Below are 27,864 nucleotides of genomic sequence, written 5' to 3'. Positions count from 1 at the left end.
CATTCCTTTGAAGTCTCCTTGACAGAATCTCCAATACCCACCCCCAAAACAAACCCCCAGACTTGCCAAACACCAGTGTCCTCCTGGTTTTGTTTGCACTTTGGTCCCTGACCTTTCAAGCCTTCTGCCACACTTAGGCCCAGTGTTGCTTGTTTCCCTATCGCTAGTAAACATTTCTCAGGACAACTGGGTATCTTTGTCTGCATGCCCTGCAGATATCTCAAACTTTGGCTGTAGGCAGCTTATCTTTGACTCTGCCCCTTCCACAGCCTCCTCTGCCTACTTCATTCCTTATCTCAGCCATTGGTCTCTCCACCCGGGAAGGGTACCCGGGGCCAGAAACCAGGGTGCCATTCTTATCTTCTCTCCCCTCCAAAGTCAAGGACTATTATATTCTTTTAATTATGTTTCAGAAATATTTCTGTCTTCAAACCTCTTGTCCCTGGTCCCCAATTATTGCCTTTGCTTACAACTTCAGTATTGATACCAGCAGTAGCTTCCCACTTCTCTATACCCTTGGCTTCTCCCATCTTTGTTCTGTCTTTAGAACAGAGACCATCAGACCTAAAGTTCTTCAGTAAAGGTGTGCACCACCACCAGGCTATGCTTCTGTTTATTAGCTCAGGATCTTTAGCAGTAGAAACAAGGACTCAACCACTGAGCTCCACACTCCCAGGCCCCATTTTATGTAGCTATGGTCAGGCCTGTATAAAATAAAACTGCTAACAAGGAGAACCTGAGAGCTATTCTGACATCAATGAAATTTGGTACCGAGTTTAAAACTAATGAAAATGCCAGAACTCTCTAGCTGGACAAAGACCCATATTTGGTGAAACTCCTTGGTTCATCCAGATAGCCACTCACCATCTAGATAGGCAATGGTCTAAAAAAAAAAAGAATTGCGATCTGAACGCAGGACTCTCTAATAAAACACTAGGGGAGACGACATGGGCAGAATTCAAGGATACTTTGTTGAAGCATCTTAAAGTCAAGAACTGACTGGCCCGGCGGTGGTGGCGCACGCCTTTAAACCCAGCACTTGGCAGGCAGAGGCAGGCGGATTTCTGAGTTCGAGGCCAGCCTGGTCTACAGAGTGAGTTCCAGGACAGCCAGAGCTATACAGAGAAACCCTGTCCCGGAGGAAAACAAACAACAAACAAAACACAAGAACTGACTGAAAACTAAGAAGAGTGTGTATTTTGGTATTATTGAGGAAGGCCTGTTCCTATTGGTCAGACACCCGCACTTAACTCAAAATAAGAGGCGTGAGAACATCTTATCCTTTTATTTTGAGACGGGGTCTCTATAAAATCCTGGAAACTCACTTTGTAGACCATATTGGCCTTGCAATTACAGAGATTCTGTTTCTCTGCCGAGTGCTGGGATTAAACGTATTAACAGCTTCCAAGAGAGGATCCTATCTTGAACCATCGGAGGTTTGGAGTGCAGCACACGAAACGCGGAATTCCGGCTTCCAAAATTATCCCACGCTTCTCAACAGCTTCTCTGCAAGCTGTGACAGTGAATTTAACGCGGTCTTTGAGTCATCAAGAATGTGTACGATAAAGACATTATTTTAACCCCTTCTCGTCGCTACCTGTAGGTTTTTTTTTTTTTTTAAACTGGGAACACTAAATTCCTCGCGTTTGTGGCATCTCGGGGGCACTCTGGAGCGAAGACCCTTTTTCCAAGCCTGGAAGATACGTAAAGGGGATGCAGAGGCTTAGGATCAGAGCAAGCTAGGCGCACTGAGCCAGGCGAAGGGGCGGGCACTCTGACCGCGTGCTGCAGAGTCCTCCGCCGTCCCAGCATTCCCTGCGCCCCGACCATCGAGCGCAGCTTCCGGCGTCGCTGGTGGAGGTGGGTGAAGAAGGAGCGGGCCCTCGCCGCTCGTTCTCTCTCCCTCTCTCCCTCTCTGCCTCTCTTTCTCTCTCTCTCGGGCAACATGGCGGGTGTGGAGGAGGCAGCATCCTTCGGGGGCCACCTGAATGGCGACCTGGATCCAGACGACAGGGAAGAGGGAACCGCCAGCACGGCCGAGGAAGCCGCCAAGAAGAAAAGACGGAAGAAGAAGAAGGGCAAAGGGGCTGTGTCAGGTAAAGGAGTCGTGCTTTCGCAGTCCCTGCCAGGAATGACCGAACGACTTGCCTCGGGCCCGGCAGGGGTGGCCGGGGATGAGAACCCGGAGCCCTGGTCTTCGTTAAATCCCCAGGCCTGGCGGATTGGCCTGGCCGGCTTTCCGTGCCGCAGCTCCTCAGTAATGGTGGGAGGGTGTGGGGGATGAGAGCTCCTCCGCTTCCCGAATGGTAGCGCTAGGGTCGCGGGGCGCGAACTCGGCTCCCACGCAGACGGGCACGGACCTGAAACGTGCACAGGATTCAGCTTCACCATCTTCAGTGCGGGTTTGGACACCGTCTCAAAATCCCTTCTGACCCTAGTTGCGGCCTGGTTGCTGGACCTACCTATTTTTGTCGAGGGTTGGGGGTGGGGTATTGGAGCATATTGCTAGGACGGTACGCCCTCCCCAGGTATCATCCGTGTTTACACTAGGGCTTTAGCTTTGGACTGCAGATTAGGGGTGTTCGTCTATGAGTCTGTGTCCTTCCGGACAGCTCATGTCACTGACAGTTGTTCGTAGTGCGCATTTTCAGGTGCTTAATCTCACAGCATGCTCAAGCCCTAAAGGGCTTGATGTCACTTGGCATGCGGTGCAGACAGTGTAGTCTACGACTATGAATGAATTTTCCCAACTAGTAGAATCTAATTCCGTGGCTAAGGCGAGGAGAACAGCTGCATGTTTGCAGTTGGACCAAGTTAACCAGGAGCTTGTCTTATCTTTTTTTTTGGTTTTTGGTTTTTCGAGACAGGATTTCTCTGTGTAGCCCTGGCTGTCCTGGAACTCACTCTGTAGACCAGGCTGGCCTCGAACTCAGAAATCCGCCTGCCTCTGCCTGCCAAGTGCTGGGTTTAAAGGCGTGCGCCACCACTGCCTGCCCGACAGCGTGTCTAATCTTGAGAAGTTTCTGTTTCACAACCTGTTTTTACCTGTTCGTACTTAAGGGTCATCGGAAAAAGAACGAGAGAAAAATGGAGTTGGAATAAAGAGAAAGTGGAGAGGACTTTTCTACATACTTAAGAAATTTGGTGTTTAGATAGGAGTGAAAGTATGACTCGTCTTTGTAGGCCTTTCCTAAAGCAGAGTTTAATCTAGAGGCATTCTCTTGTGCCTCTTTGGGCTTTCAGTACACTCTGAACTCTGCAGTTTGCCCTTGAAGATGAGGAACAGACTATTGGTTTATAGGATTGTTTTGTTTTGTTTTGTTTTTTGGAGACAGGGTTTCCTCTGTATAGCCGCGCTTGGAACTGGCTCAGTAGACTGTGCTAGCCTTGAACTCAGAGAGTCTCCTGTCTCTGCCTCCAGAGTATGGGATCAAAGGTGTGCACCACGCCACCCAGCAGTTGCAGTTCTTTGGGACAGGGTTTCACTTGTGCATCCCTGGTTGTTCTGGAACTCCACCCCATAGACAGGGGGCTGGCCTCCAGTTCACAGAGCTCCACTTGCTTATTCCTAATATATTTGTCTTCTCAGTGGAAATCTTCCTTTAGTAGCCAGCATGTTCTACTAAATGTGCTACCTGTGTGGGCATCCTGCTCCTACAGATGGATGTAATCACTTCCAGGTGGCTTAGATGTTTACAAAGTTGCATTTTAGTAATGGATTATCCTTCCCTATCTAGATTTTTTTTTTTTTTTTTGTCCAACTGGTGTGTAATAAATCCTCTTCTTCCTAAGGCCTTCAGCTTGTAGTGCCTGTTTTACATATATGTATAGTAAATAAAATGTTTGTTGTCATCTAATTCTTAAAACTTGTTTAAGGTTAAACTGCTGAAGGATAGGGATCAGCTTCCACTTTTGTTTACTCTGTAGGTGTGATCATGTATAATGGGGATTTCCCTAGAATGACTTGAGTAGACAGTACTACTCGGTATGGAAGTTTTTCTCCCTGTGGTTTAACAAGTAACAATAATGCTTGTTTGAACAGCAGCGCAACAAGAACTTGATAAAGAATCAGGAACCTCGGTGGATGAAGTAGCAAAACAGTTGGAGAGACAAGCACTGGAGGAGAAAGAGAAAGATGACGACGATGAAGGTAAGCACTTAATCTGATCCTTGGTTAGAAAAGACAGAAAATGCAACATTCTTTTTTTAAAGATAATTTTCATTTAATGTGTCTGTGCAAGTGCCGGCATGTATGTGCACAGCGTTGATGCTGGTACCTTCAGAGGCCACAGAAGGGTGTTGGATACTTGGAAATGGAGTTACAGCCATTAACTGAGCTGCATGGTCTGGATGCTAAGAACCAAACCTGGGCCCTCTGTAGGAGTATCAAGTGCTCTTAAGCCATCTCTCCAGCCCTGAAAATATGACATTAATTAAGGAAAATGTTTATTTGTCCATCTTGTAATTGCCTACCATTTGACTGGTTAAAATGTAAAGGAACAGGTATTTTTTAGTAACCCCTTGGCTGTGTTCAATACTTGCTTAAATAGAAGGATTTCAACTTTTAGATACATACTTGGCAGAAGGCCAAGTGCTGGGTGAGTATGATATAAAATTAGAAGCCGTTTAATGAACTGAACTGCTACTGTGTGCTATCTATCTATCTAGGGTGCTTTCATGTGACTTCTCTTTTTAATCTCACAAAACCAGCTGAAGTGTAGATGCTGTTGTGTGTGTGTGTGTATGTGTGTGTGTTTGTGTGTATAATTATTTTAATATCTTTACATACATTAGCTGCACCACTTTAGGCATAACCCATAACCACTATATATGCTATATATGTAACACGCACGCACGCACGCACGCACGCAGAGTGGTTATGGGATATGCCTAAAGTGGTGTGGCTAATATGTTTGAAGTACCAGAATTTGAAAATGCCTTATCCAGAATCTGCCTCTCCTCCTGTCCGTAGCGGAGTTGCTTCATCGTGCTCAGCTGCGCATGCTTGAGTGTTTGGAACTTTAAGTGTATCTGGGTACCATTGCTTTTACAGAAATTGTAAAATTCTAGTACTTGATGCTGTCAGTGAAGCAGTGGAGGAAGAGGAGATTAGGAAAACTTACATCCATTCTTTGGGTCTTGGGTTGTCTGCTGTCAGCACCAGCTAGCTGTTCCTACTTCTTCTTTAAGAAGGTCTTTAAGCAGACCTGTATCTCTGTCTTGCTTCAGGTTATAGCTTTAACAAGACAGGGATTTGCAGATTGTAGGTAATGTGATGGGCTGCTGTGGGTCTCACTGTGTGGAACCTCATAGTGCATGCCTTGAGGTGTGTCTTGTTCTGTTTAACCTGTAAAGTTGCCTGAATCTCCTTGACATTGAAAAGGAGACTTGTATGTTAGATTGATAGTTTTCTCCCAGTTTGAGTTAAATACTTTTCTAATTCATTTTGACAACCAGAATCAGCATTATGTAAAGTTTTTTTGAATACATTTATGGATGCCCGTGATGCATGTATGGAGCTCCAAGTACAGCTTGAGGGAGTTGTTTGTCCTCTTTTACCATGTGAGACCCTAGTAGGTTCAAACTCAGGCTATCAGGCTCGACAGTAAGTGCCTTTACCCACTAAGGATGAGGGAGGCTCCTCCTGCCTCTGCTTCCCCAAGAGTTAGTAATGCAGGCACAGATGACCATGACTGGCCTCTCTCATGAATAAACCTGGGGGAACAGGGTGATGAAAAAGACGGACATTTCAGAAATTTTCTTTTGAAGAAAAACTGGTTGGTGTGGTTGAGAGAAAATCCAGAGGGGAAAAGTCACTCTGATGTGCATGTTACCGTTAAATGCAGATGAATTCTTCTGGAAGTGTGGGGCTTAGATAAATCCCTATGGAGCCTGGTCTTGCTGCTACATGGAAGGCAGAGGCAGGCAGATCGCTTTTGATGCCAGCGTGGTGTAGTGAGACCCTACCTCAAGAAGAAGAGGAAAGAAAAGAAAACCAACCAAACAACTCATATGGAAAAGACCATTTGTTTGCATAGGGATTATTTTGAGAAAGTTTTGAATCTTGCTGAACAGTAAAAATGAGAGGATTCTTAGAGAGAGCCTGAGGAGAAACAGGAAAGGCAGGATCATTTTTGAGGCCGCTTAGCAATTGGCTGTGCAGGTGGTCATGAATGTTTAAACTGGCTGTTGAGCGAAGGGAGGGAGGGTTTAATGGAGCAGTGATAGAGAACTTCAGTCTAAGGGGCTGGGAGATAGTGTATCCCAGGGTTTTGAGTGTGGGTGGCGGGATGTTGGTGTTCTTGATTGAAATAATGAAATCAGAGTTTGGAGATGAAGGGTGATTGCAGACAAGGAAGAAGGTCATGGATCTGACTTGAGATGCATGGAACTTGAAATTGTTCTGTGAAAAGTTGATCCTGTGGTCATGTGGCAATGTGCCAGAGGTTATTCATTAAATCATTTTTGTCTTATATTTGAGGCAGATCGTGTGTAGGCTAGGCTGGCTTTCACCTCGGGATCTTCCTGCCCCAGCTTCCTGAGTGTTAGTGTAACAGATGTGCACTGTTACGCCTGGCTTTCATTCAGTATTTGCTTTTCTTCCAGAGCATGTTTATTGGGAGGGTTCCCACTCCCCTTGAATTAAGTGCTTTCAATGCTGTTTCCTTCTGTGGGCTGACAGGGCAGCAGAGCAGCCAGTACACAAGGCTACCATCTGTTCATGGCTAAAGACTATGGGTATTCACAGCCATGAAGCAGGAATTTCGGTTCTGCAGCAGGGTTTTGGTTTTGTTTGTTTGTTTTTTTCTTTTTTGTGTGTGTGTTCTCTTTCTAGAAAGGAGAACCTTTTTGAGAGGCATGTTCTCATAGGGAGGTTGTCACTGCCAAAAACGTTAAATTTTAAGTTGAGCTTATAAACAAACAAGTTGTTCAAATGATATTTACATTTAAAGTATATAGATTGGTGGTTAGAAACAATGTGCAGTTGAGTAACCTTACCAGACACAGGACACAGAGCTGAGCGTGGAGGCCAGGCGAGGACAGTGCATGTCTTGCTCTCTCTGCCCATTCCCTTGAGTTAGGGGCTCTCATGAACTTTTAGCTCACTTGTTTAGCTAGGCTTGCTGGTGCTCTGCGTGTCAATCCCACAGTGCTGGGTATGAGCATATGCAGCTGTGCCTGACTTTTACATAGGTGCTGGGGATTTGAACTCTGGTTTTCAGGCTTGTGTAGCAAGCTTTCTTACCTAATGGGATATAGCCTAGCACCTACTTAATAGTTTTGACAGTCATCCAGTTGATATGTTCCTTTTTAGAAATTATTAATGCATTTCTTTTTATGGCTAAGTGGTATTTCTGATTTTGCCTGTTTACTATTTACGGCTATTGTGGTGTTTGATTATGGTCCATGCTAATGCAGTCATTTATATACATGTGTTTGTGCAGATGTGTTTTTATTCTCTGGGTAAATACCTAGGAGTAGAAAGGCCCTTGGATGCTCAGTGAGCCTTTACAAGCTACTCCATTCTCACATAACATAGTGCTATGCCTCATAAGAAACTGTCAAGTCAGTCGTTCTGACATATCCCTTTATTCCCAGCTCTAGAGAGGCAGAGGTAGAGGCAGTCAGATCTCTGTGAGTTTCAAGGCAGTCTGTTCTACATGGTGAATTCTAGGACAGTCAGAACCATGTAGTGAGACCCTGTCTCAAAATAAAATAAAATAAAACAAAATAAAAATAAAATAAAATAAAAATGGAGAGAAAGAAATTGGAACTGTCTTCCTCCCTGACCATTCAGTCAGCAGTGAATACTCTCCATCGTTAGTGTCCTTGTAAGACACTGATAACCTCGGCCTTGAGCTCCAGCCTCTGTAGTGAGTGTGCAGTGTTAGTCTGTACAGTTTGCAGTTCACGGGAGAGGAGCATGTGGAGCACGCTGTCTGGTCCTTATTGCTTTGCACACGTCATTTTGAAGTGCCTGTGGTAGTCTTTGGCTCTCTTCTATTTGATTGCTGCTAAGCTGTTGGGTTTTGTTTTTTTTTTGTTTTGTTTTGTTTTGTTTTGTTTTTGTTTTTGCATGTTCTAGATGTATGTTTGTGATGACTATTCCACTTTGCTGATGGCATTGCTTGCAGTACAAAGTTTAATTTCAATGATGTCCTTTTATAAGTGGTACTTTTTTGGTCCTCCCCATAAAATTCAACTTCTGTCTTTAAGGTCACAAAGATTTTCTTTTCAAGAGGATTTGTACATTTCTAGCTGCTACATCTAAGTATATTCGTTAATAATTTTTAAATAAAGTGAGGATTGAATTAATTAAGTTTTCTAAGACAGCATCTCCTGTAGCTCAGGGTGGCCTCAAACTTGCTATGTAGCTAAGGATGACCTAGATCACCTCATCCTGCTTGCACTTTCTTGATGCTTAACTTGATCTTAGTTCATGCTGAACGAGTTATACTCCGGTCACTGAGGTACACTCCCTAGGTCCTAGAGTTCTGTTTTTTTAGCATGGACTTCTGTTATCAGTTCAGCAAATAACCACTGAGTTGGATATCATATTAATGGTGAAATAATCTTTGTTAGGAATATCTTGGGATGCTAGCAAGGACAAATGACATGCAAAAATGTAAATTTTAGTCTATTAAAATGGTTAGAACCAGAAGGATATATCAGTATTCCTACCCTGGCTCTGGTGGCACCCTGTTACCAGCTAAAGAGCAGCTGTTACTTTGTGATGAGTCACGTACGGGGCGTTGAGTGAGTTAAGGTACTTCCAAAGGGTGCTAGGAGATCAAAGAAAGAGCTTTCTATTAGAGGACGGTTTTACCATCTCATTTAAAGTTTAAGACGTCCCTGTAGAAAGAAGCTAATAACTTTCAAGTTCACGTAGCTAGGAAGATTTTTAGTTATCTGTAAAATTGCTTACGTGTCTTGAGGTCTTTGCTCTTAGTGTTTGAAGCTGTGTACTAGATATTGAGTGATTTCCCAGCGCACAGCCTGCCTTGCTCTGCTCTGCTGTGCCTGTTCCTTGGCACCTAACAAACACCATTATTGGAATGACAGGCTGTACGAATCCGATTATATAAAGGAGATCAAAAGTTGTGTATTTTAAAATATTTTTATGTTGGACATTTTAACCAATATTAGTGTTTTTTAATCATACTCTGCATAATGGACCTACGAATGTCCTGTAATTGAATGTAACAAACTAGAAACCTCTCCTTCCAAACTGCTTCTTTTAAGTAAAGGAAAAGGATAAACTAAAAGAACATTTTTAGTAGACTGCAATTACTACATTCTTGTTACTGTGCGTAGTTTTTTAACAACAGATGTGTAATCAGTTTTTTTAAGAAGCACACAGATAAGAGCATCATTATAAATCAATGATAACAATTTTTGTGTAATTAATTAGAAGATTGTAGAGTGGTAAGAAAAGTTTTTAATAATGACTCTTATGAATGCAGGATTTAAAGAGGTATGCTGCAAAAAGAAAACTGGTCATTTGACTTCAAAAATGATTTTGTATGTGTGGGTGTTTTGCTTGAATGTGTGTCTGTGTACCATGTGTGTGCCTGGTGCCTGTGGAGTCTAGAAGAGGGCATGAGCCAGCAGATGCTCTGGAACTACAGTCACAGTTGTGAGCTGCCATGTAGGTGCTGGGAATTGAACCCAGTTCCTCAGAAGGAGCAGCCAATGAGTGCTCTTAACTGCTGAGCCGACTCTAGCCACCTGACATCGTTTCTTAGATTTCTAAAATTACTGATCAGGTCATATCTCTGGGGGACACTTACTGTGTAACTTGCTGAGCATATGGTTAGATAGCAACTTGTACTTGTCCTGGAGGATATCTTGTTTATTTTCATATTTCATAACACCGATTGTGGACAGAGTTGAGTGTTTTATAACAGTACTTTAATCCCAGTATTCGGAAGGCAGAGGTAGATGGATATTTGAGACCAGGCCATCCTGGTCTAGAGTGAGCTTCAGAACAGCCAGAGTTGCACAGAGAAGCCCTGCCTGTATGAAAAAAAACAAACTAATAAACAAAAAGAAAAAAATTAAAATAAATATGTATTACTCAGCAGTTATTAGAGTAATTTAAAGTAAAAAATTGCTAGTGTTTTTAACGTCACACCTGAATCTTAACTCTAGAAACATGAAGAAAACCTTCTCAGAGTATTGAGTGCACATCATCAGTGCTGTGAGTTGGCACTGTGTGTGTGTGTGGGGGGTGGGGGGACCGTGCACACTTTCTCCTGTGCGCACTTCATTTCTCTGAAGTTTAAATGAGTGTATTTGAATTGTTTCTGCAGATGGAGATGGTGATGTTGATGGTGCAACTGGGAAAAAGAAGAAGAAAAAGAAGAGGAAGAGAGGACGTTAGTGTCTCATGAGTCTTGTTAGACTGGCAATGACTAGTGACCCTGGGTTGAGGAGGACATTAGAACTTGCTTTACATCATAGTCCATGGCAGAGAGAAACAGGAGCTTGGGTTAACAGTCTTGTGGGCATTGTCTTTAGCTGCCAGCCCTAGGATCCCTAGTGTGGTTGGTTGCCTGCATACTTAGTCATTCTACAGAGGATGGTAGAAGCAATACCATTATTAGGACAGCAGGGAGAACATAATTTCTGACCATTTACTAGCTTTGAAATGACTAGATTTTGGATAAATGCTTAATGAGAGGTCCCATAATTTAAAAGGTTTTATTAATAATTTGTATATTATACTGTTCAAATATGGTTGTTTTATTGTTTTTGTAGATAGTATAACTGAATATTTGTATCTCACAGCAAAAGTTCAAACAGACCCTCCCTCAGTTCCAATATGCGACCTGTATCCTAATGGTGTATTTCCCAAAGGACAAGAGTGTGAATACCCACCCACACAAGATGGGTAAGGATCCAACAGCTTCCCCTTTGACTTTGACTGCTGTAGCTCAGTGCTAAAGCCACTTTAGCATTTCTCAGAAATTTGCAATTTTACTAAAAGTTTGTGACTTGTTGCAAAGAAAATACAGTAGAAGACTTCTTACCCAAAATAATTGGGACCAGTAACAGGTTGGTTAAACGGGCAGTATGTTAGGGTGGGTGTTAAAAAAACCAAAAGTCTAGCAGACAAAGGTTAGTATACTTGTTTCCCCTCTTAGTCTTTTAGCATGGATTTGCATTAGATCGCACGCACTTTTTTCCTTCATAAAGTGTTCATAATGCTTTTATCTGTTAATTTCATTTTGGGTTTTTGGGAAGATGAGCAAAGTGATAAGTAACTGTGTACTTGTTGTGCCTTTTTCCCCAGAACATATATAGTTTGTGAGCATGTGTAGGTGTGGGGCAGCTTTCTGTCTGTCTCTCCCTGAACCTAGAGCTTGCTGTTCTGGCAGTTGTGGGTGACCAGTGACCGCCTGGGCTTGCCTGTCGGCCCCCTGCACACTGGGATTTCTTACTTGGGTTTTGGGCTCTGAACTCAGCTCCTCAAACCTGACTCAGCATTTTAGCTACTGAGCCCTTTCCATAGCTCCCAGTGGTCTTCCTTTTTTTAATTAAAAACCTGTGTGTTTGTGTGCGCATGTGTACACGACTGTGGAGTCAGCACTCCTTCCACCTTTACATGGGTTTCAGAGATGGGACTTTTTGCAGTTACCTGCGTTACCATCTGCTTGCTCCTAACAGTTCTTCCCTGTACTTAATTTGACAAGAAAACATTTTTAACTTTTCTAAGACGTATTTGTTTTATTGTATGTGTATGAGTGTTTTGCCTGCATGTATGTATATGCACCACATGCATGCTGGTGTCTGGGAAGTCAGAAGAGGGCTTTGGATCCTCTGAAGCGAGAGGAATTGGAAATGGTGGTGAGCCTCGTGTGGGTGCTGGGAACTGAACCTAAGTCCTCTGCAAACAGCAGCAGCAGTGTTACCTGCTGAGCCAGCTATCCAGCACCACACAGAATTGTTTTAAATGATTCATCTCTAATTGAAGCTTTTTTCAGAGTAGTTGGTTGAATTTTCACAGAAGCAGTTCCTTTATGTCCTACAGTAAGTTGGTGACTGCAGTGACACAGATGACTCAGCAGGTTTGGGAGCAGACTCACGGACACTAGAAGTGCTCTTTACGGATGCTTCAGGTGGTCAGCAGGAGCCCATAGAGGATGCATTATGTGATTGCTTAACTATGGTAACTGCATTTGAATCTTAGGGCTAGCACCTGAGTTGACCGTGTGACATGGCAGGTAACTTACGCCTAGACTTTTACTTCCTCATCCATAAAATGGGCACTTCCTAGCCTGCTCTGAAGCACAGTGACAGACATAAAGCACCTAGACCAGTAACAGATGCATTGTAAGCACTAGGTAAGTTAGTGCTGTCACCAAAAAGGAGCCTGGTGACTTTATGTAGAATACCATGGTGTGCCTTCAAGACAGAATCGGGAGCACTGCTCAGTACAGTGCGTGGAATAATTGGTTAAGAAAGCTTCTACTGTAGCATTGTTTTGTTGGCTTATAAATATTATTAAAAATTCACCTCCCTCTTTCCCAGATATGAGTATTGTTAGGGAATGTATAAAATTCTAAAAATTTTATGACATAGACATCTTTTCTTTGAATTCATCTATTATGGTCCCTGCCTAAAAATGTCATAAATACATGTAATTTACATTGATTACATAAACTCTCATAGTACATATGATGTGATCACATTTATTTTCAAATATAATCTTTTAATTATTTTTTTTTATTTTGCTTGTTCCCTCTTCTTTCCCTTCCTTCCAGACCCATGTTAACCACCTAGCAGGTAGCCTACCGTATTTTTCTATGCTCATATATATGTACTTTTGTGTCTGTTTATATGAGGGGAGTGTTCGGTCATTTATTTTATATTCTTATAATTTTTATATTTAAAAAAATCATAAGCATTTTTCCACCTTTTCTAGCTCAGTACTACCTCTTGGAAGTCCCTCCAAGTTAGAAGAATAACTCTTGTTATTCTTTTGAATGGCTTTAGTATTCCGAGGTATAAGTGTATCATTTTTCCTCTCATTCTTCTAATTGATGAGCATTTACTTTGTCTCCTATGTTTTTTTGCCACTGTTACCGTTTATGATAAACATTTTAGGTAAATAGGTAAGAGTGTATTGTGTATGGATAATTTTATTACGATGAAATATTTTTCCAGGAGTGGGATTGTAGAGTTGAGCAGCAATTTACAATAATTACATTGTTAGTGATTTCGAACATTTTTTATTTATTGGCTTTTTGTTTTGCAGTTGTGTGGGGAGGGGAAAGGTGCACTGGTGCACTGGGTCTGGGGGTCAGAGGACAGCTTCTGAGAATTGGTTCTCTTCTTCCACTGTGTAGGTCCTGGTGATTGCACTTAGGTCAGGAAGCATGGTGGTGTACATCTTACCCACTGAGCAATCTAGCTGGCCCTATTTGGGAGACAGTGTCTCACTGTAACTCTTGACTGGCCGAGTGCTCACTATGTAATCCCTATGTATGGCCCACCTGCTTCTGCATCCTGCGTGCTGGGATTAGAGCCATCGCTCCTGGCAGTGTGAATACTAACTTCCATACATTGACCACCGACTTATATACCTATATATGGGTTTTTTAAACTTTTTTATATATGGGTTTTTAAACCTTTTTTTTTTTTTTAAAGATTTACTTTTAGTTTTTTACATGTATTAGTATTTTGCCAGCATGGTACTAGAGTTAAAAATTAGATAAGATTTTTTTTTTTCTTTTCTTTTTTTTTTTTTTTTTTAAGATTTATTTTTTTATTTTATTTATGAGTACACTGTCGCTGTTTTCGGACACACCAGAAGAGGGCATCCAATCTCATTATGGATGGTTGTGAGCCACCATGTGGTTGCTGGGATTTGAACTCAGGACCTCTGGAAGAGCAGTCAGTGCTCTTAACCGCTGAGCCATCTCTCCAGCCCCTAGATAAGATTTTTTTATGGTTTTGATTTCTGACGTTTGATAAGCCTCTTTGTAAATTTCATAAGCAGTCTTGAGTGGCAGCCGTTACTTTTCCAGATGGTATATATTGCTTAGGAAATGATAAAACGAAGAAAATAAATGCTTTCTTGGTTGTCAACAAGTTAAACACCACTTCATTGTTTCTTCTCTTGCTACACAACGTATGCACATTATAAATCCCTGGGAGTGTGCCTACAAGGTGGGGGCAGATGAGCACTGTGCCAGCCTAGTGATCTCAGCTCAGTCCCCAGACCCTTTGTAGTAGGAGTGAGTGAGTACTGGAAACTGTCCTGTAACTTCCACACGAGTGTCATGGCATGCAGTCACCCACACACCCCCTGACATAAATGTAATACAGAGGAACAGAAAAGAAGCCCTGGGAACACTGCCACCCAATAGCATAGACAGACATGATCAAGTGTCCCTCACTGCTGTGACATTGTAAATGTTACCACATGTGTAACATTTGTCCTCTATGCTGTAGATCTAATGTTTGTTGATGTCCAGTCCCCAGCCCCCAGCGGGGCTCAGTCTTCTTTCCTGTCAGTGGAGTGTTTAAAGATCTGTGCTAGGTATCTGACTTAGTAGTGTTGAGCATCGTAAATGCAGTCTCTGAACGGTCCTGTCCGTAGGGACTGTCGGTGACCCCTCTCTGTATTGTAAATGCAGTGTGTGTTTGGAATCCGTCCCCTTTCTGTCTTTCCCTATTTTACTCCTTTAACAAATTAGACCCTTACACAGAGTTTTAAGACTCCGGTGTTTCCTTGTGCTAGTAAGCTGTGGTTACGTCTGTAAAATGTGATTAGGTATAAGTGAGTTTAGGCTTATGCTTGGAGTAAACATCTCTGACAGGGCCGTGTTATAATCACGTAGGCCACACTGCACTACTCTGCGTCCTCTTAAGTGTTGTCACCCTGTCTGAGCGCCTACTTAGTGTGACACCCCCGCCCTGTTTACCTCCCTCCCTCCCCCCTCCTTCCCCCCCTCCCTTCTCCCCCTCTCATTCATTGTCTGAATGTGTATGTCCAAATGTAAGCAGGTTTGTATGTGTGGAGATCAGAGATCACTGTTCAGGTGTCTTCCTCCTTGGCGCTCTGCTTTATTCTGGAGACAAGGTCACTGTCACTGACTAGAGTTTGCCAGCCAGCCCCTGTACCTCACTATCGAGTGTCAGGTGCGCATCCCCACCCTTGGCTTTTCTATGAGTGCTGGGGGGTCCTGATGGGTCCATAGTAAGCGTGTTACCTGCCGAGCCTCTCTTCAGTGTCAGAGCCTCTCTTCAGTGTCAGCGCTTTCCTCTCTCCCTCCCCCTCACTGTTGTTTTGTGGGGGTCTCCTACACAGCTTTTCTTTCCAGAATTTACTAAATAGACCAGACTGACCTTGAACTCACTGAGAAATCTGCCTGCCTCTGGTTCTTTCCCAACTGCTTTATATCAATAGATGTGTGCCATAATGCCAGGGAGATTTTTTTTTTTTTAAAGATTACCTTTTCTTTTCGTAGTTCCCAGGTAGTCTGTGGATCTTTTGGAATTATAGGTGCATATCCTTTGCTTAAGCCATTCCCACTGAGTTATCCTAATAACCAATGATGGTTGTGTTCTGTCAGTCAGCTTCATTGGAAAGTACAAAACAGTGACATTCCAATTAAAACATTCCCTCGACATTTATTAATATTTTCGCAGCAGCAGCAGCAGTCAGAAGTAGTAAGCTTGGCAGTGAGATAAAAGGCATGTTGAGTATGTATTGACTTAAGAGCCTATGCTTTAGAGCAGCTCTAACTGTGATGGGTCACACAGTGTCCGGCCTTGAGTGTTAGTGTCTGTGTATATGAAAGAGTCTGGAGGACTGGCCATGTCACTCAGGAAGAGCTCTTTCCTAGAACATTAAGGCCCTTGAGTCAGACCCACATAGTCATGAAGACCTGAGTGTGGATCCCTACAACCGTGTAAGAAGTCAGACGTGGCATATGCCTGTAATTACAGTGCTGTGGGGCCATCCCTGAGGCTAGTAGTTTTTCTCACATTCTAAGCTTCAAGTCTAGTGAGAGATGCTACCTCAAAAACTAAGAGCCATAGCTAGAGGAAGATGCCTGATTTTGACCTCCAGCCTCTCACATGGCCACAATGTAAACAAATATGTATACCTGTGTTACAATACCATTCTATTTACAAATCGGGCACCACCAGGGTGGATTTATCTGAAGACTGTAGTCTGCTGAATCACTAGTTGTAAAGACAGAAACAAGTCCTTAAAGGAGTAACTTAAAAAGAAAAAAGAATGAAAGTAAACTAGACATGGTGGCACATGCCTTTAATCCCAGCACTTGAAGCTGAAGGGAGGCCAGCTTGGACTACTACATAGTGAGTTTCAGAACAGCCAAGGCAAGCTGCATAGTGATATCCTGTCACAACAACAAAAGAATATGTGAAAATTATAACAGATTTCTAAAGCTAATTCTGTAGTAGTTGATGTTTTTTAAAACATGCAGCTTGATCGTCAGGGGCGTTCATTACTAGATACTAAACATGCTGCATATGGAGGTGGGCACAAAGATTGTTAGCTACTAGGTAAAGGAGTCTGCCAGGCTCGCTCGGTGTCCTTGTGAACCAGAGCGCTGGGGGTGTGGGAGGACACGGAGAATCAAGAGGCCCGTTGTCAGGGTAGATCACAGGGCCTTGGAAGAGGGGAGGAGAACCTTTAACTGGAGGCAGCAAAGGCTCTGGAAACCTACACAAAGCTAGACTTTCAAGAGTGTCCCCTACCCCCAGATGAATCTCACCTAGTAGATAAAAATTTAGGGTTTTGGGGTTTTTTTTTTTTTTTTTTTTGGTATGTTTAGTTTTATATGTGTGTATTTGTTATTTGTTTTTGAGATGGGACCTTACTGTGTACCTCAGGCTAAGCCTGGAACTCACCATGTATCCCTGGGTTGTCTCAGATTTGTGGTAATCTTCCTGCCTCAGCCTACTAAGGGCTGGGATTATAGGTGTAAGTATGAGCCCCATACTTAACTTGTGCAGACAGGTTGTTTTATAAATAACTATTAGATTTTTAAACATTACAACTTCAGACTGAGGCGGCATTTACTTTGTGTTAGGAGTTTGAAACAGGCTGAGGAGGATTTGCGCATGGATTCTACATAAGTGTAGTAGCATTTGATACCAGGGACTTGCAGTCTTGTCCACAGAGTGGAGAATTAGAGGGGTTTTCCCAGATGGTATGGAAGGTGTGGAAGGTGCCGTTGCACTCCTTTGCTGGCTTGTGGAGGTATTCCTCACGTGCAGGCCAGGATGACCTCACCACAAACCGTACCTGCTTCCTTTCTGAATTCTCATATCTCCGGTTCTCTTTGCCATATTTTGTTAGTAGAAATTATTAGTCCTTCTGGTTATGAATGAAACCGAAACTTGAGAGGTTTGTTTCCTGTAATAATCATGTAAGTTGGATTAATTGTAAGCATGTGGCTTTGAATATTTAAAAAATTTGTTGAATATATAAAAACTGCTAATATATGTGAAATGTCTTACATCGTTTGGTATATATTTTAATCTCAGTCTTTAGTTTTCTTGTGACGTTTGTAAATGACTCATGCTATGCTGCGTCTATTCCAAAGGAGAACAGCTGCTTGGAGAACCACAAGTGAAGAGAAAAAGGCCCTAGACCAGGCTAGTGAGGAGATTTGGAACGACTTCCGGGAAGCTGCAGAAGCACATCGGCAAGTTAGGAAATATGTCATGAGCTGGATCAAGCCTGGGATGACAATGATAGAAATCTGGTAAGAGGAACGTGGTTTTGTAAAACATTAAAGTTTGGACTGGGCATGGTGGTCACACCTATGCTCCTACAGAATGGCGGGGAGAATCTTTGAGTTTGAGGTCAGTCTGGTCTGCGTGGTGATTTCCAACCAGCCAGGGCTATTTAGTGGATCCTGTCTTTTTAAGGAGTCAGGGAAGGTGTTCATTTTAGCCCTGACTAGCTTCTTAGTTAAAATGGACTGTTATTAGTCTTCGGTTAGTAAAATCTTTATCCTAGGTAGAGATCCTGCTTCCCCTCAGTTACTGTTCTTGTACAGGGAGAGAAGTGTGAAACACACACACATTTGCACGTTAGGCGTGTTATTTTGTATACATTTTTATTTGGGCGTACTTGTATACAGTAGTGACTAACTTTCTCTCTGGAAATCATTTATTTACTACTAGTAATCCATATTAAATAGGAATCCTTTGTTTTTTTAAGATTTTATTTATATTATGTATGTGAGTATACCGTCATTGTCCTCGGACACACCAGAATGATGGCAGCAGATCCCATTACAGATGGTTGTGAGCCACCATGTAGTTGCTGGGAATTGAACTCAGGACCTCTGAAAGAGCAGTCAGTGCTCTTAACTGCTGAGCCATTTCTCCAGCCCAGAAATAGGAATTCTTATAGTATCTAGACACAAAAGTGTAAAATTGTGAAGAAACTAGTAAAATTATTCTTCTTCTTACCTTGTGAAATGATTAGCAGAGAAGATAGTTCTCTTATTTAAATAATTTTAAAGTACATACTGTGAGACTGGAGAGATGGTTCAGTGCTTAAGAGAACACTGGATGCTCTTTAAGATGGCCTGGGTGAAATTTCCAGCACTCACATGGCAGCTCACAGTCTATGACTCCATGAAGGGGAGCTGATGCTTTTTTCCCTCCTCTTTCAGCACCAGGCATACAAGTGGTACATAGACACACACGCAGGCAGAGCACCCAGTACTTCAAGTTAAAACATGCATGTGTGTGTACATATGTGTACATGACATGCAGATTGTAGCAGCAACTTAAATTTGGTGTAAGTTGAAACTTACAAATTTGCTTGTGACTGAAGTTCTGAGCTGAGTCTTCTCTTGAGCTTGGGACGCCAGAGAGTTCCTTGTCTCTATGGATGAACCCCTCATTGGAGAGCTGTTCATCTTCAGGAAGTATTTGTATCCTTTCTAGAAAGTAACCAGGTTTTAAGGTATGAATCTGAAAACAAATCGTTTGTCTTTTAGTGAGAAGTTGGAAGACTGTTCCCGAAAGCTAATAAAAGAAAATGGGTTAAATGCAGGCCTGGCTTTTCCCACTGGGTGTTCTCTCAACAACTGTGCTGCCCATTACACTCCCAATGCTGGTGACACAACAGTCTTACAGTACGATGACATCTGTAAGATAGACTTTGGAACACATATAAGTGGTGAGTCTGAGGGTAATCCCATCTTCCACCCAACCATGCCTCCTGGGCTAGCAGGGATGCCTTTCGTAAGGGGTAGATAGAACTGTGAATGCTAAATGCCGCACTTTGTTCTTGTCTCCCTTTCTGTAAAGCTGTACTGGGGCAGAGTTTTGTTTGCTTTAGGTTTAGAGCATCCTACTTAAACCTTTTGTTTTGTTTTCATGTGATTGTACATTTTTTCCCATTCAGGTCATTGTTTTACACACAGTATATTCAAATACAAAGTATTTGACCAGCTTAATAGTCTGACATTCAGTCCCTAATATCAAACTTGGTGGTGGGGAGCCGGAAGCCAGGCATGGTGGCTTGGTCCCTTTAATCCCAGCACTTAGGAAGCAGAGGTTTGTGGATGTCTGTGAGCTCAAGGCCTGTCTGATCTACATAGAGTTCTAGACTAGCCAGGGCCATACAGGGAAACCCTGTCTCTTAAAGAAGGTACAGGTTTGATGGTGTTCACTGTAAGGTCAAGGCCTGTCTGATCTCCATAGCAAGCTCCATGTCAGCCAGAGCTACACGGTAAAGCACTGTCTTTTAAAAAAGAAAATGGGCATGAATTCAGGGTTATCCTGGGCTACTTGGTGAGTTGAGAACAGGCTGGAATACATGAGACTTTAAAGGACAAACAGTTGTATTTGTCAAGCTGTGTTTGGGCAGTATATATGTTTGCTTTTCTAAATTTCCCTAAACTAATGTCTAAAGTACCTTTAGAATATTATTTAACAGGCAAGAAAGTGAGTTTAGATTGAGCACTTACAGGTAAGTGACACTGTTGGAGGCATTGAGGGTGTAGGTTTTCTCTGCTCACGCTGCTGCTTTTTATTTCTGTGTAGTGGTTTGTTGAGAGGGAGCAATGTGTATAGTAACGCATAAATTTTATTCTGAATCATTAAGTAGCTGCTACTTTCGGCCTTTTGATTCTAAATAATCTCTGGGACGTGGAACACTGCCTTCCTTTGAGCCAGCCGTTCTCCTTTTAACTAGCAAGGTTAATAGAGGAAGTCTGTAAAGGAAATCAATCATTTAATAGTTCAGTCAACTTAAAGGTGAATTTTTTCTCTTTCAGGTAGAATAATCGATTGTGCTTTTACTGTTACTTTTAATCCCAAATATGACATATTATTAAAAGCTGTAAAAGATGCCACTAATACTGGAATAAAGGTATGTGTTCTGTAAGCACTATTTAACAACATAACTTTGAGTACTCTCACAGATTGCTTGTCTGTGTAGTAGTTTAGGTGATTTATATAGTTCATCGGCCTTGAGTTCTTAGGCAGTAGTACTACACTGTATCAGCAGTCAACAATTGTGTATCTCTTTTTACCTGTAACATTGGCTGTTTATTTTCATTATTGTTACTTTGTTTTGTTGCTATTTTGTTTTTAGAACAGTTTTCTATTCACAGCAGAACTGAGCAGAACCCTGTGTCTCCAACAAAGCACATTTTTTTAGTCTTTTTTTTTGGTTTTTCGAGACAGGGTTTCTCTGTGTAGCCCTGGCTGTCCTGGAACTCATTCTGTAGACCAGGCTGGCCTCGAACTCAGAAATCTGCCTGCCTCTGCCTCCCAAGTGCTGGGATTAAAGGCGTGCGCCACCACTGCCCGGCTAAATGTTATTTTTTTTAAGTTGCAAATAAAAGTCATTACATTGAAATTAAGCAAACTCAAAAACTATGCAATTTGTCTTAAGTTCTGTACAGTTTGACTAACCACTCAGACAGGATGTCATAGGGCTTCTCATTTAGCTATTTTTGAGCATTTATCCACACCAAAAATGAAAAATCCACCTACAGTTAGAAAAATCAGTTTGTAAAGGTAATTTTTGGAGGCTTACTGCTTTTGTCTGCTAACCTAGGCCTAGTCCTGGAAGCCTCTAGCCTCTGTACAGTCTAGACCTAGAATGTTTGCAGCCTCTGAAACTTACAGCTGAATAAGCTTATCCCTTCTAGCTCTTTCTGAACTCTGGCTGGCTGATTCAACTCAGCTGCTCTGGTCCAAACTTTTCTCAAAGCTGAGCGATTCAGTCTGGCTTCTCTCATCTTCTCTGAATTGCTCTGCTTGGCCTCAAACTAACTCTAGCAATCTTTTTGATCTTCTATCTCCTTCTCATTACCTGGCTCATTCTGTCTTCATCTGTGACTAGCTTGTTCTCTCTTCAGCCTCTCTCTGTACAGCTGTCCCAGTAAAACTGCCACAACAAATACACCCCTCCCTTAAGTAGCTTCCCTCTCCCCGTGAGAGTCAGGCACTAATGATTCTGAGAAATCTTATATTGGTTCATCACTTTGTCTGCCTCTCTATTGGACATCACTTTGAAGTATGGGTGCTTCCTTCTACAAACAGACTTTACCTTCATTGTTTGGGGATAAGGGAATGTCTGTATTCCAGCCAGGAGGATTAAAGATGTGTAGCATGCATGGCTTAGGTCTTTGGATGTGATCCCTTGCCACAACAGCCATGTTTCTGAATTACAATTCCTATTCACAACAGTTGCCTGTCTTCTCTTTAAAAGGGTATTAGTTGTTTTCAGTTTCAGTCCTTTCTTACCCCCAGTATTTAGGTTTTGTTCTCTTTTCTATATGTTACAATTTACCTACATGTACATTTTTTTACATATATACATCGGCTCCTTTGTTGTTTTATTGCTGAGTCTCTGGAGTTCTCTATATATTATGGGATCTTAGTCCTGTATCCAGCACATGAGTTGCCAGTATTTTAAAATCTGTCTACAGTTTTTTTTTTATTGTGTTGATATTGTATTTGGTGCACAGTTATGAAGTACAGTTTTAGTTTGTTTTCCTTTGTTGGCTGTGCCTTTGATACATAAGCAATCACTGTCAGATCCAGTTTCATGAGGCTTTTGCCTGCTTGCTCTGAGAGTTTTATAGTTGTGGGTCTCACTTTAGGTTTTGGGGTTGGGGTTGGGGTGTAGGTGGGTATTTTGCCTGCACGTATGTCTGTGTCCCATGTATATACAGTGCCTTCAGAGGCTGACAAGAGGTTGGGTCCCCTGGAACCGGAGTAACATGGTTGTAAGCCACCTATGGTTGCTGGGAGCCAAACCTGTGCTTACCTGTGGTCTAGATTAGCTCAGGGCTCTGAACTGCTCGGTGTCACTGCAGCCCAGTGGGTCTCAGCTGTGACTTTCAACACCTTTGGGAGTTGAATGGCATTTTCACAGGGTCGAATATCAGATTTTACATTATGCTTCATAACAGTAGCAATGAAAATAATGTGGTGGTTGAGGATGACTGCACTGTGAGCACCAGTAGTAACGGATCTCAGCACTGGGTGGGTGGAGAACCACTGCTCCAGCACCCCTGCTGTGTGATCTGGAGAGATTACCTGCAATTGTCACCTGTTGGAGAGCCTTTTTTTCTTTTCAATTTGTTTGCAATTTGTGTTTTTTTGTATTCTTGCTTAATAATTCTCTCTATAAAAATTCTATTCTAAATGTATATCCAATTGAAATTATATGTGCTTTTCCCTCATAATGTGTGTTTATATTGATGTTGTATTTCCTGATCTGCCTTTGTATTCCAGGAATAAAATAAATTGTGCACTTGCATTTGTGTGCATGTGTGCATGCGTGTCAGAGTGTGAGACTGTTTCCTTCGTTGCTCTGACCTGGACTCACGCTTTCTCTCTCTGTGTTCCGTATATACCGCTATGGCTGCCTTATTTTCTCTTTTCCCTCTGATGGTTGGGCACTGCTACTGAGACTCATTTATCATAATCATTACACAAGGTTAGGATTGACTTCCCTAGAGGTTTTAAGATGGCAGACTCCAAGATTTCCACAACTACATCAGATTCTACTGGTGCATTTTTGTCTAAGCAGCGATTCCTGGTATTACTGAGTATAAATGCTTATGTGTATGACTACTTTTTCCTGCATTAAGTACTCTGCAGGTGTGCAGTGTCCTTGGAGGCCAGATGAGGGTATCAAATCCCCTGGAACTGGAGTTAAGAGTTGTTAGTAGTCATGTGGGTTCTGCTTACAAAACAAGGTTTCCTCTGCAATAGGAGAAAGTCTTCTCACCTGCTGAGCCATCTTTGCAGCAGTCACCATCCCATTATAATTTATTGTATTCCTCACATGTCTCCAAAATAACTGATAACTAATAACTTCTTACAGGCAAAGAAAATTTGGGTCTAATTTTGTTATGTGTTTATTTTAACATCCTTTGCATGATATTTTATTTGCAGTATGTGCAAACAGCTTTTCTGATTGTCCTTTATTGGAAAATATTAAACCATTATAAAAGTTTGCACTTTAAAAAAAGTATATAGGACTGGAGAGATGGCTTAGTGGTTAAGAGCACTGACTGCACTTCCAGTGGTCCTGAGTTCAAATCCCAGCAGCCACATGGTGGCTCACAACCATCTGTAATGAGATCTGATGCCCTCTTCTGGTGTGTCTGAAGACAGCTACAGTGTATTCATATATAATAAATAAATAAATCTTTAAAAAAAATAAAAATAAAAAAAGTATATATATGTATGTATTTTTTTTTTTTTTTTTTTTTTAGTGTGCTGGGATTGACGTTCGTCTCTGTGATGTTGGTGAGGCCATTCAAGAAGTTATGGAATCCTATGAAGTAGAAATAGATGGGAAGACATATCAAGGTATGGTGCTTTAAATAGGTCTTTGGGTCAGCTGTAGAGCGTATGGCGGTAGCACTGGGAGCTATCTGGGAACCAGGTCTGAGCTACTTAGGAGCTAAGAAGTCCTCTGGGACATTAAGGATGAGAAAGAGGCCACAGTCTCATTTATTGGTGATTCTCCTACTTGTTTCTTTTGAATCAAGTTCAGAATTTGGAGGCCAGTTAATACCTAGTCTGCCCTTTAGTCTCTTTCAGCTGCCGCTTTATGTTTTTCCTAGGATCGCTTGTGCTTTCTGGTGCTTGGCATTCACTGCTGTCAGTGTAGTCCGCAACCCCAGGTCTGTCTGCATCTGCTGGCCACAGTCCTCCTTTCTAACGATGTTCTAAACATCATGAAGTTGGGGGAGACTGAGGGGTAAATTGAAAACTTCAGCTGAAGTTAGTTAACTTCGTCCCTTGAGAGCTGTCTTAGCTGTCCAGCCCTGGTGCCACTGCTGTGTTTTGTGCTCCATAATGGCTCCTGGCAAACAGTGGGAGCCACTGTTGTACCTCCCAACTCCACTGCACTGGGGCCACCTTCCAAACAGCAGCTGAGAGGGCATGCAACACTAGCACCCTCTGCCCACTTCCAGTTGCAGCAGTGATCTCTATAAGCCAGAATCACGAGTGCTGAAGTGTTGGCATTTGCTTCTCTTTGTCTTTACTAATTGTGTAATTTTTTTTGTTGTTTTTCTTTTTTTTAATACATTTATTTATTTATTTATTTATTTATTCATTTATTTATTTATTTAATGTATGTGAGTACACTGTTGCTATCTTCAGACACACCAGAAAAGGGAGATCCATTACAGATGGTTGTGAGCCACCATGTGGTTGCTGGGAATTGAACTCATGGCCTCTGGAATTTGTACCTATGTACATATGGAAGCCTGTAGTATGTATGTCTCTAAGTCTTAATCACTCAATAGTGCTTATTCTACTTAAATTATTTGTTTTCTGTTTGAATTTTTGAGTAATATTCTATTGTGTCACTTTATTCGTTGGTTGCAGAAAATTAGATTTTGTTTTTGTAGCATTTGAAATAGTAAAATCTAAATTTAAGATCATTTGACAGTGCCCTCAACCTTCACATTATCTTTAATTTTGTAACCATATTTTTTTGTCCTTGAGGTTATATCTATATAGTATTCATCACTTTTATTTTTCCTTCCATTCCTCCCTTAACATTCTCTTTGGTAATTTTGAAATGATGTGCATGTGTGGCTGCATGTTTGTGCAGATAAGCACAGGTGCACATGGAGGCCAGCAGGCGGCGCATCCTCTGGGGCTGGTGTGAGGCCCCCCCGCTGTGGGTGCTGGGTAACTGAAGCAGCAGCATGTTCTCTAACAGTTGACTCCTCCAGCTCTCTTTCACACTTAATAAAACAAACTGCTTTTCATTTTATCTCTGTGAGAGCCTTATCTTCCTTTTCTCTTTCCCTCTCTCCACCCTCTCTCCCCTTTCTTTTCCTCCCCCGACCCTTCCTTCCAGAATAGGGACTTAACTGTGTAGCCCTGACTAGCCTAGAACTCACTAGGTGTACACTAGGCTGGCTTTGAACTCACAGAGATTCACCTGCCTCCCAAGTACTGGGATTTAAAAGTGTGTGCCACTACTCTTAGTGTCTTCTTTTGGTATAAACAGTTAAAGTCTGTACCTTGAGAGATTCTGAACAATAATTCTTTATTATGACAGTGAAACCCATACGTAACTTAAATGGACATTCAATTGGGCCATATAGAATTCACGCTGGAAAAACAGTGCCCATCGTGAAAGGAGGGGAAGCTACAAGAATGGAGGTATGTGAGTAGCCCTTGCTAACAAGGGCATTTGGCTTGCTACAACGGTGGGCGCACTAACACTGCCCTCAGTCCCAGCCCATCTCTTAGACGTCTGTGAAAAGCCGTGACACTTTGTTCTAAACTAACTCCCATCTAAATCAATACTGAACAGAAGAAGCTTACAATTCATATTCATATTTTGCTATACTCATGAAAACTGAGGCTGTCAATGTACTATTTACCTAGTATAAATATTAGGAATGTCCTCAGTGCTGTCGCCTTTAGGGAGCATTGGGGTACAGCTATGTAAAACCTGCATTTTGATAAGGGCTATCCAGTGGTCAGAGGTGCTGAGGAGACAGGCCGGCAGGCTGAGGGACTGGGAAGTGTGTTTCATGTTACTGCTTATCACAGGAAGTTTAGTTCTGAATTGTTTTTTGCTCTTTGACCCTTGTGTTTTTGAAGGAAGGAGAGGTGTACGCCATTGAGACCTTTGGTAGCACCGGGAAGGGCGTGGTTCATGACGACATGGAATGTTCACACTACATGAAAAATTTTGATGTGGGACATGTGCCAATAAGGTGAGAGACTTGATAACTCTTGAGCATCTCTTCCAAGTCAAGAGTATGGCAAACATGTCAGGTGGTGTATTTGTAAGTGCCAGGGTCTGCAGTCTTCTCAGTGAGTTATTTGGTTTCTGTAGTACAGCAGAAAAATGACCATTAACCTTCCCTGCCTTGAAACCGATGGAGAGTTGAGTATTCAAGTCCAGTTTCTGATGACGTAATCATTTCCCAGCATTCCTAGGTTTTGGATTATAATGCTTTCCCTGTTGGTAAATAAATGGCCAGTCCCAGTTGACATTGTGTTTTTCACTCACTACAAAGGTTGATTATAGGTAGGATTCATACTTTCACAGGTTGTCACCTGCGAACTTGTATGAAAAGAAACTTCCATGATACTCAATCTAGGAACTTAGCACACAGGAGGTCATCTTTAGCATGTTTCATAGTCAGCCATGTCTTTGGGCCATTACATTTCTCTTACTATTAGTGAAAGAATGTTTTTAAACTCAGACTCCAGGAGCAGACACAGCTTAGATTTGACTTTTATAATGAGTAAATTGGTTAGTTAACTCTTGCCAACTGTCTTCACTTTTCTCTTCTTAGGCTTCCAAGAACAAAACACTTGTTAAATGTCATCAATGAAAACTTCGGTACCCTTGCCTTCTGCCGAAGGTGGCTGGATCGCTTGGGAGAAAGTAAATACTTAATGGCTCTGAAGAATCTGTGTGACTTGGGCATTGTAGATCCATACCCACCACTGTGTGACATTAAAGGATCATACACAGCACAGTTTGAACACACCATACTGCTGCGTCCGACCTGTAAAGAAGTTGTCAGCCGAGGAGATGACTATTAAACTTAGTCCAGAGCAACTCAACGTCTTTATTTTCTAAGCTTTGTTGGAACACATTATACCACACGTAATTTGCAACATGTTGTCTGTTTTAACAGTGGACCTGTGTAATACCGTTATCCATGTTTAAAGGAGTTTGATCAAAGGCAAACTGTCTACATGTAGTTAACCAAGGGAAGGCTTTCAAGACTTTAATGTTAACTGTTTCTCCCGTCTAGGAAATGCTGTACTGCTCACTAGTTAGGAATTACTTACACGATTTGTTTTGAAGACCCAAGAGATGCTTTTTGGATATTTATATTGCCATATTCTTACTTGGATGCTCTGAATGACTACGTACATCCAGTTCTGCACCTATGCCCTCTGGTATTGCTTTTTAACCTTCCTGGAATCCATTTTCTAAAAAATAAAAGACATTTTCAGATCTGAGAGCTACGTTTTAATGTCTATGGTTGTAATTCTAAGCAGAAAGAGGCTGAAGTATGGATAGTGTTCCGATGGACTGTAGATGTGACAGAGTCTACAGATTCTCTTCAGGCATGGTGGCTGCGAGGTCTTCATGTGTAAGAAGCAGGCAGAAATGACTACAGTTGAGGATTTTTTTTTTTTTTTTTTGTAGAAGCATATTTTGTGTCTCCCCCAACCCCATGTACTGATTTAAGCATCATGGGAAAACATTGTGCCAATTGGAAAAACCTTGATGTAGTAAATGTCACTTAACCCAGTGTTCATATTTATAGGATATGTATTCCACATTAGAAAACCAAATCAACATTAAAGCCACAAGCAAAAGAA

General features: G+C 42.0%; 1 protein-coding gene across 2 annotated transcripts; it reads left to right on the top strand.

The window, feature by feature from the left end:
* Positions 1-1,796: 1,796 nt before the first annotated feature.
* Metap2 (methionyl aminopeptidase 2) lies at positions 1,797-27,864 on the top strand. Of its 2 annotated transcripts, none has more exons than XM_028783020.1 (11): positions 1,797-2,096; positions 4,043-4,150; positions 10,314-10,379; positions 10,792-10,894; positions 17,592-17,753; positions 19,005-19,186; positions 20,289-20,383; positions 23,754-23,850; positions 25,565-25,668; positions 26,116-26,231; positions 26,820-27,864. In XM_028783020.1, exons 1-11 carry the CDS (start codon positions 1,946-1,948, stop codon positions 27,070-27,072), a joined length of 1,437 nt encoding a protein of 478 aa, XP_028638853.1. In that variant the 5' UTR covers positions 1,797-1,945; the 3' UTR covers positions 27,073-27,864. The 2 variants fall into 2 exon arrangements, with proteins under 2 accessions (XP_028638853.1, XP_028638854.1); XM_028783021.1 differs by having other exon boundaries at positions 1,830-2,096; positions 4,046-4,150.

This window comes from Grammomys surdaster, unplaced genomic scaffold, assembly GCF_004785775.1.
Source record: "Grammomys surdaster isolate TR1022 unplaced genomic scaffold, NIH_TR_1.0 958, whole genome shotgun sequence".
Lineage (NCBI taxonomy): Eukaryota > Metazoa > Chordata > Mammalia > Rodentia > Muridae > Grammomys > Grammomys surdaster.
This window is presented reverse-complemented; position numbering and strand designations above follow the sequence as displayed.

What these genes read in the sequence shown, in the direction of transcription:
- Metap2 (XM_028783020.1), top strand. Translation starts at nt 1,946, where the DNA reads ATGGCGGGTGTGGAGGAGGCAGCATCCTTCGGGGGCCACCTGAATGGC. An exon ending in GGGCAAAGGGGCTGTGTCAG is followed by an intron (nt 2,097 to 4,042) that starts GTAAAGGAGTCG and finishes TTGTTTGAACAG; the next exon opens with CAGCGCAACAAGAACTTGAT. An exon ending in AAAGAAGAGGAAGAGAGGAC is followed by an intron (nt 10,380 to 10,791) that starts GTTAGTGTCTCA and finishes TGTATCTCACAG; the next exon opens with CAAAAGTTCAAACAGACCCT.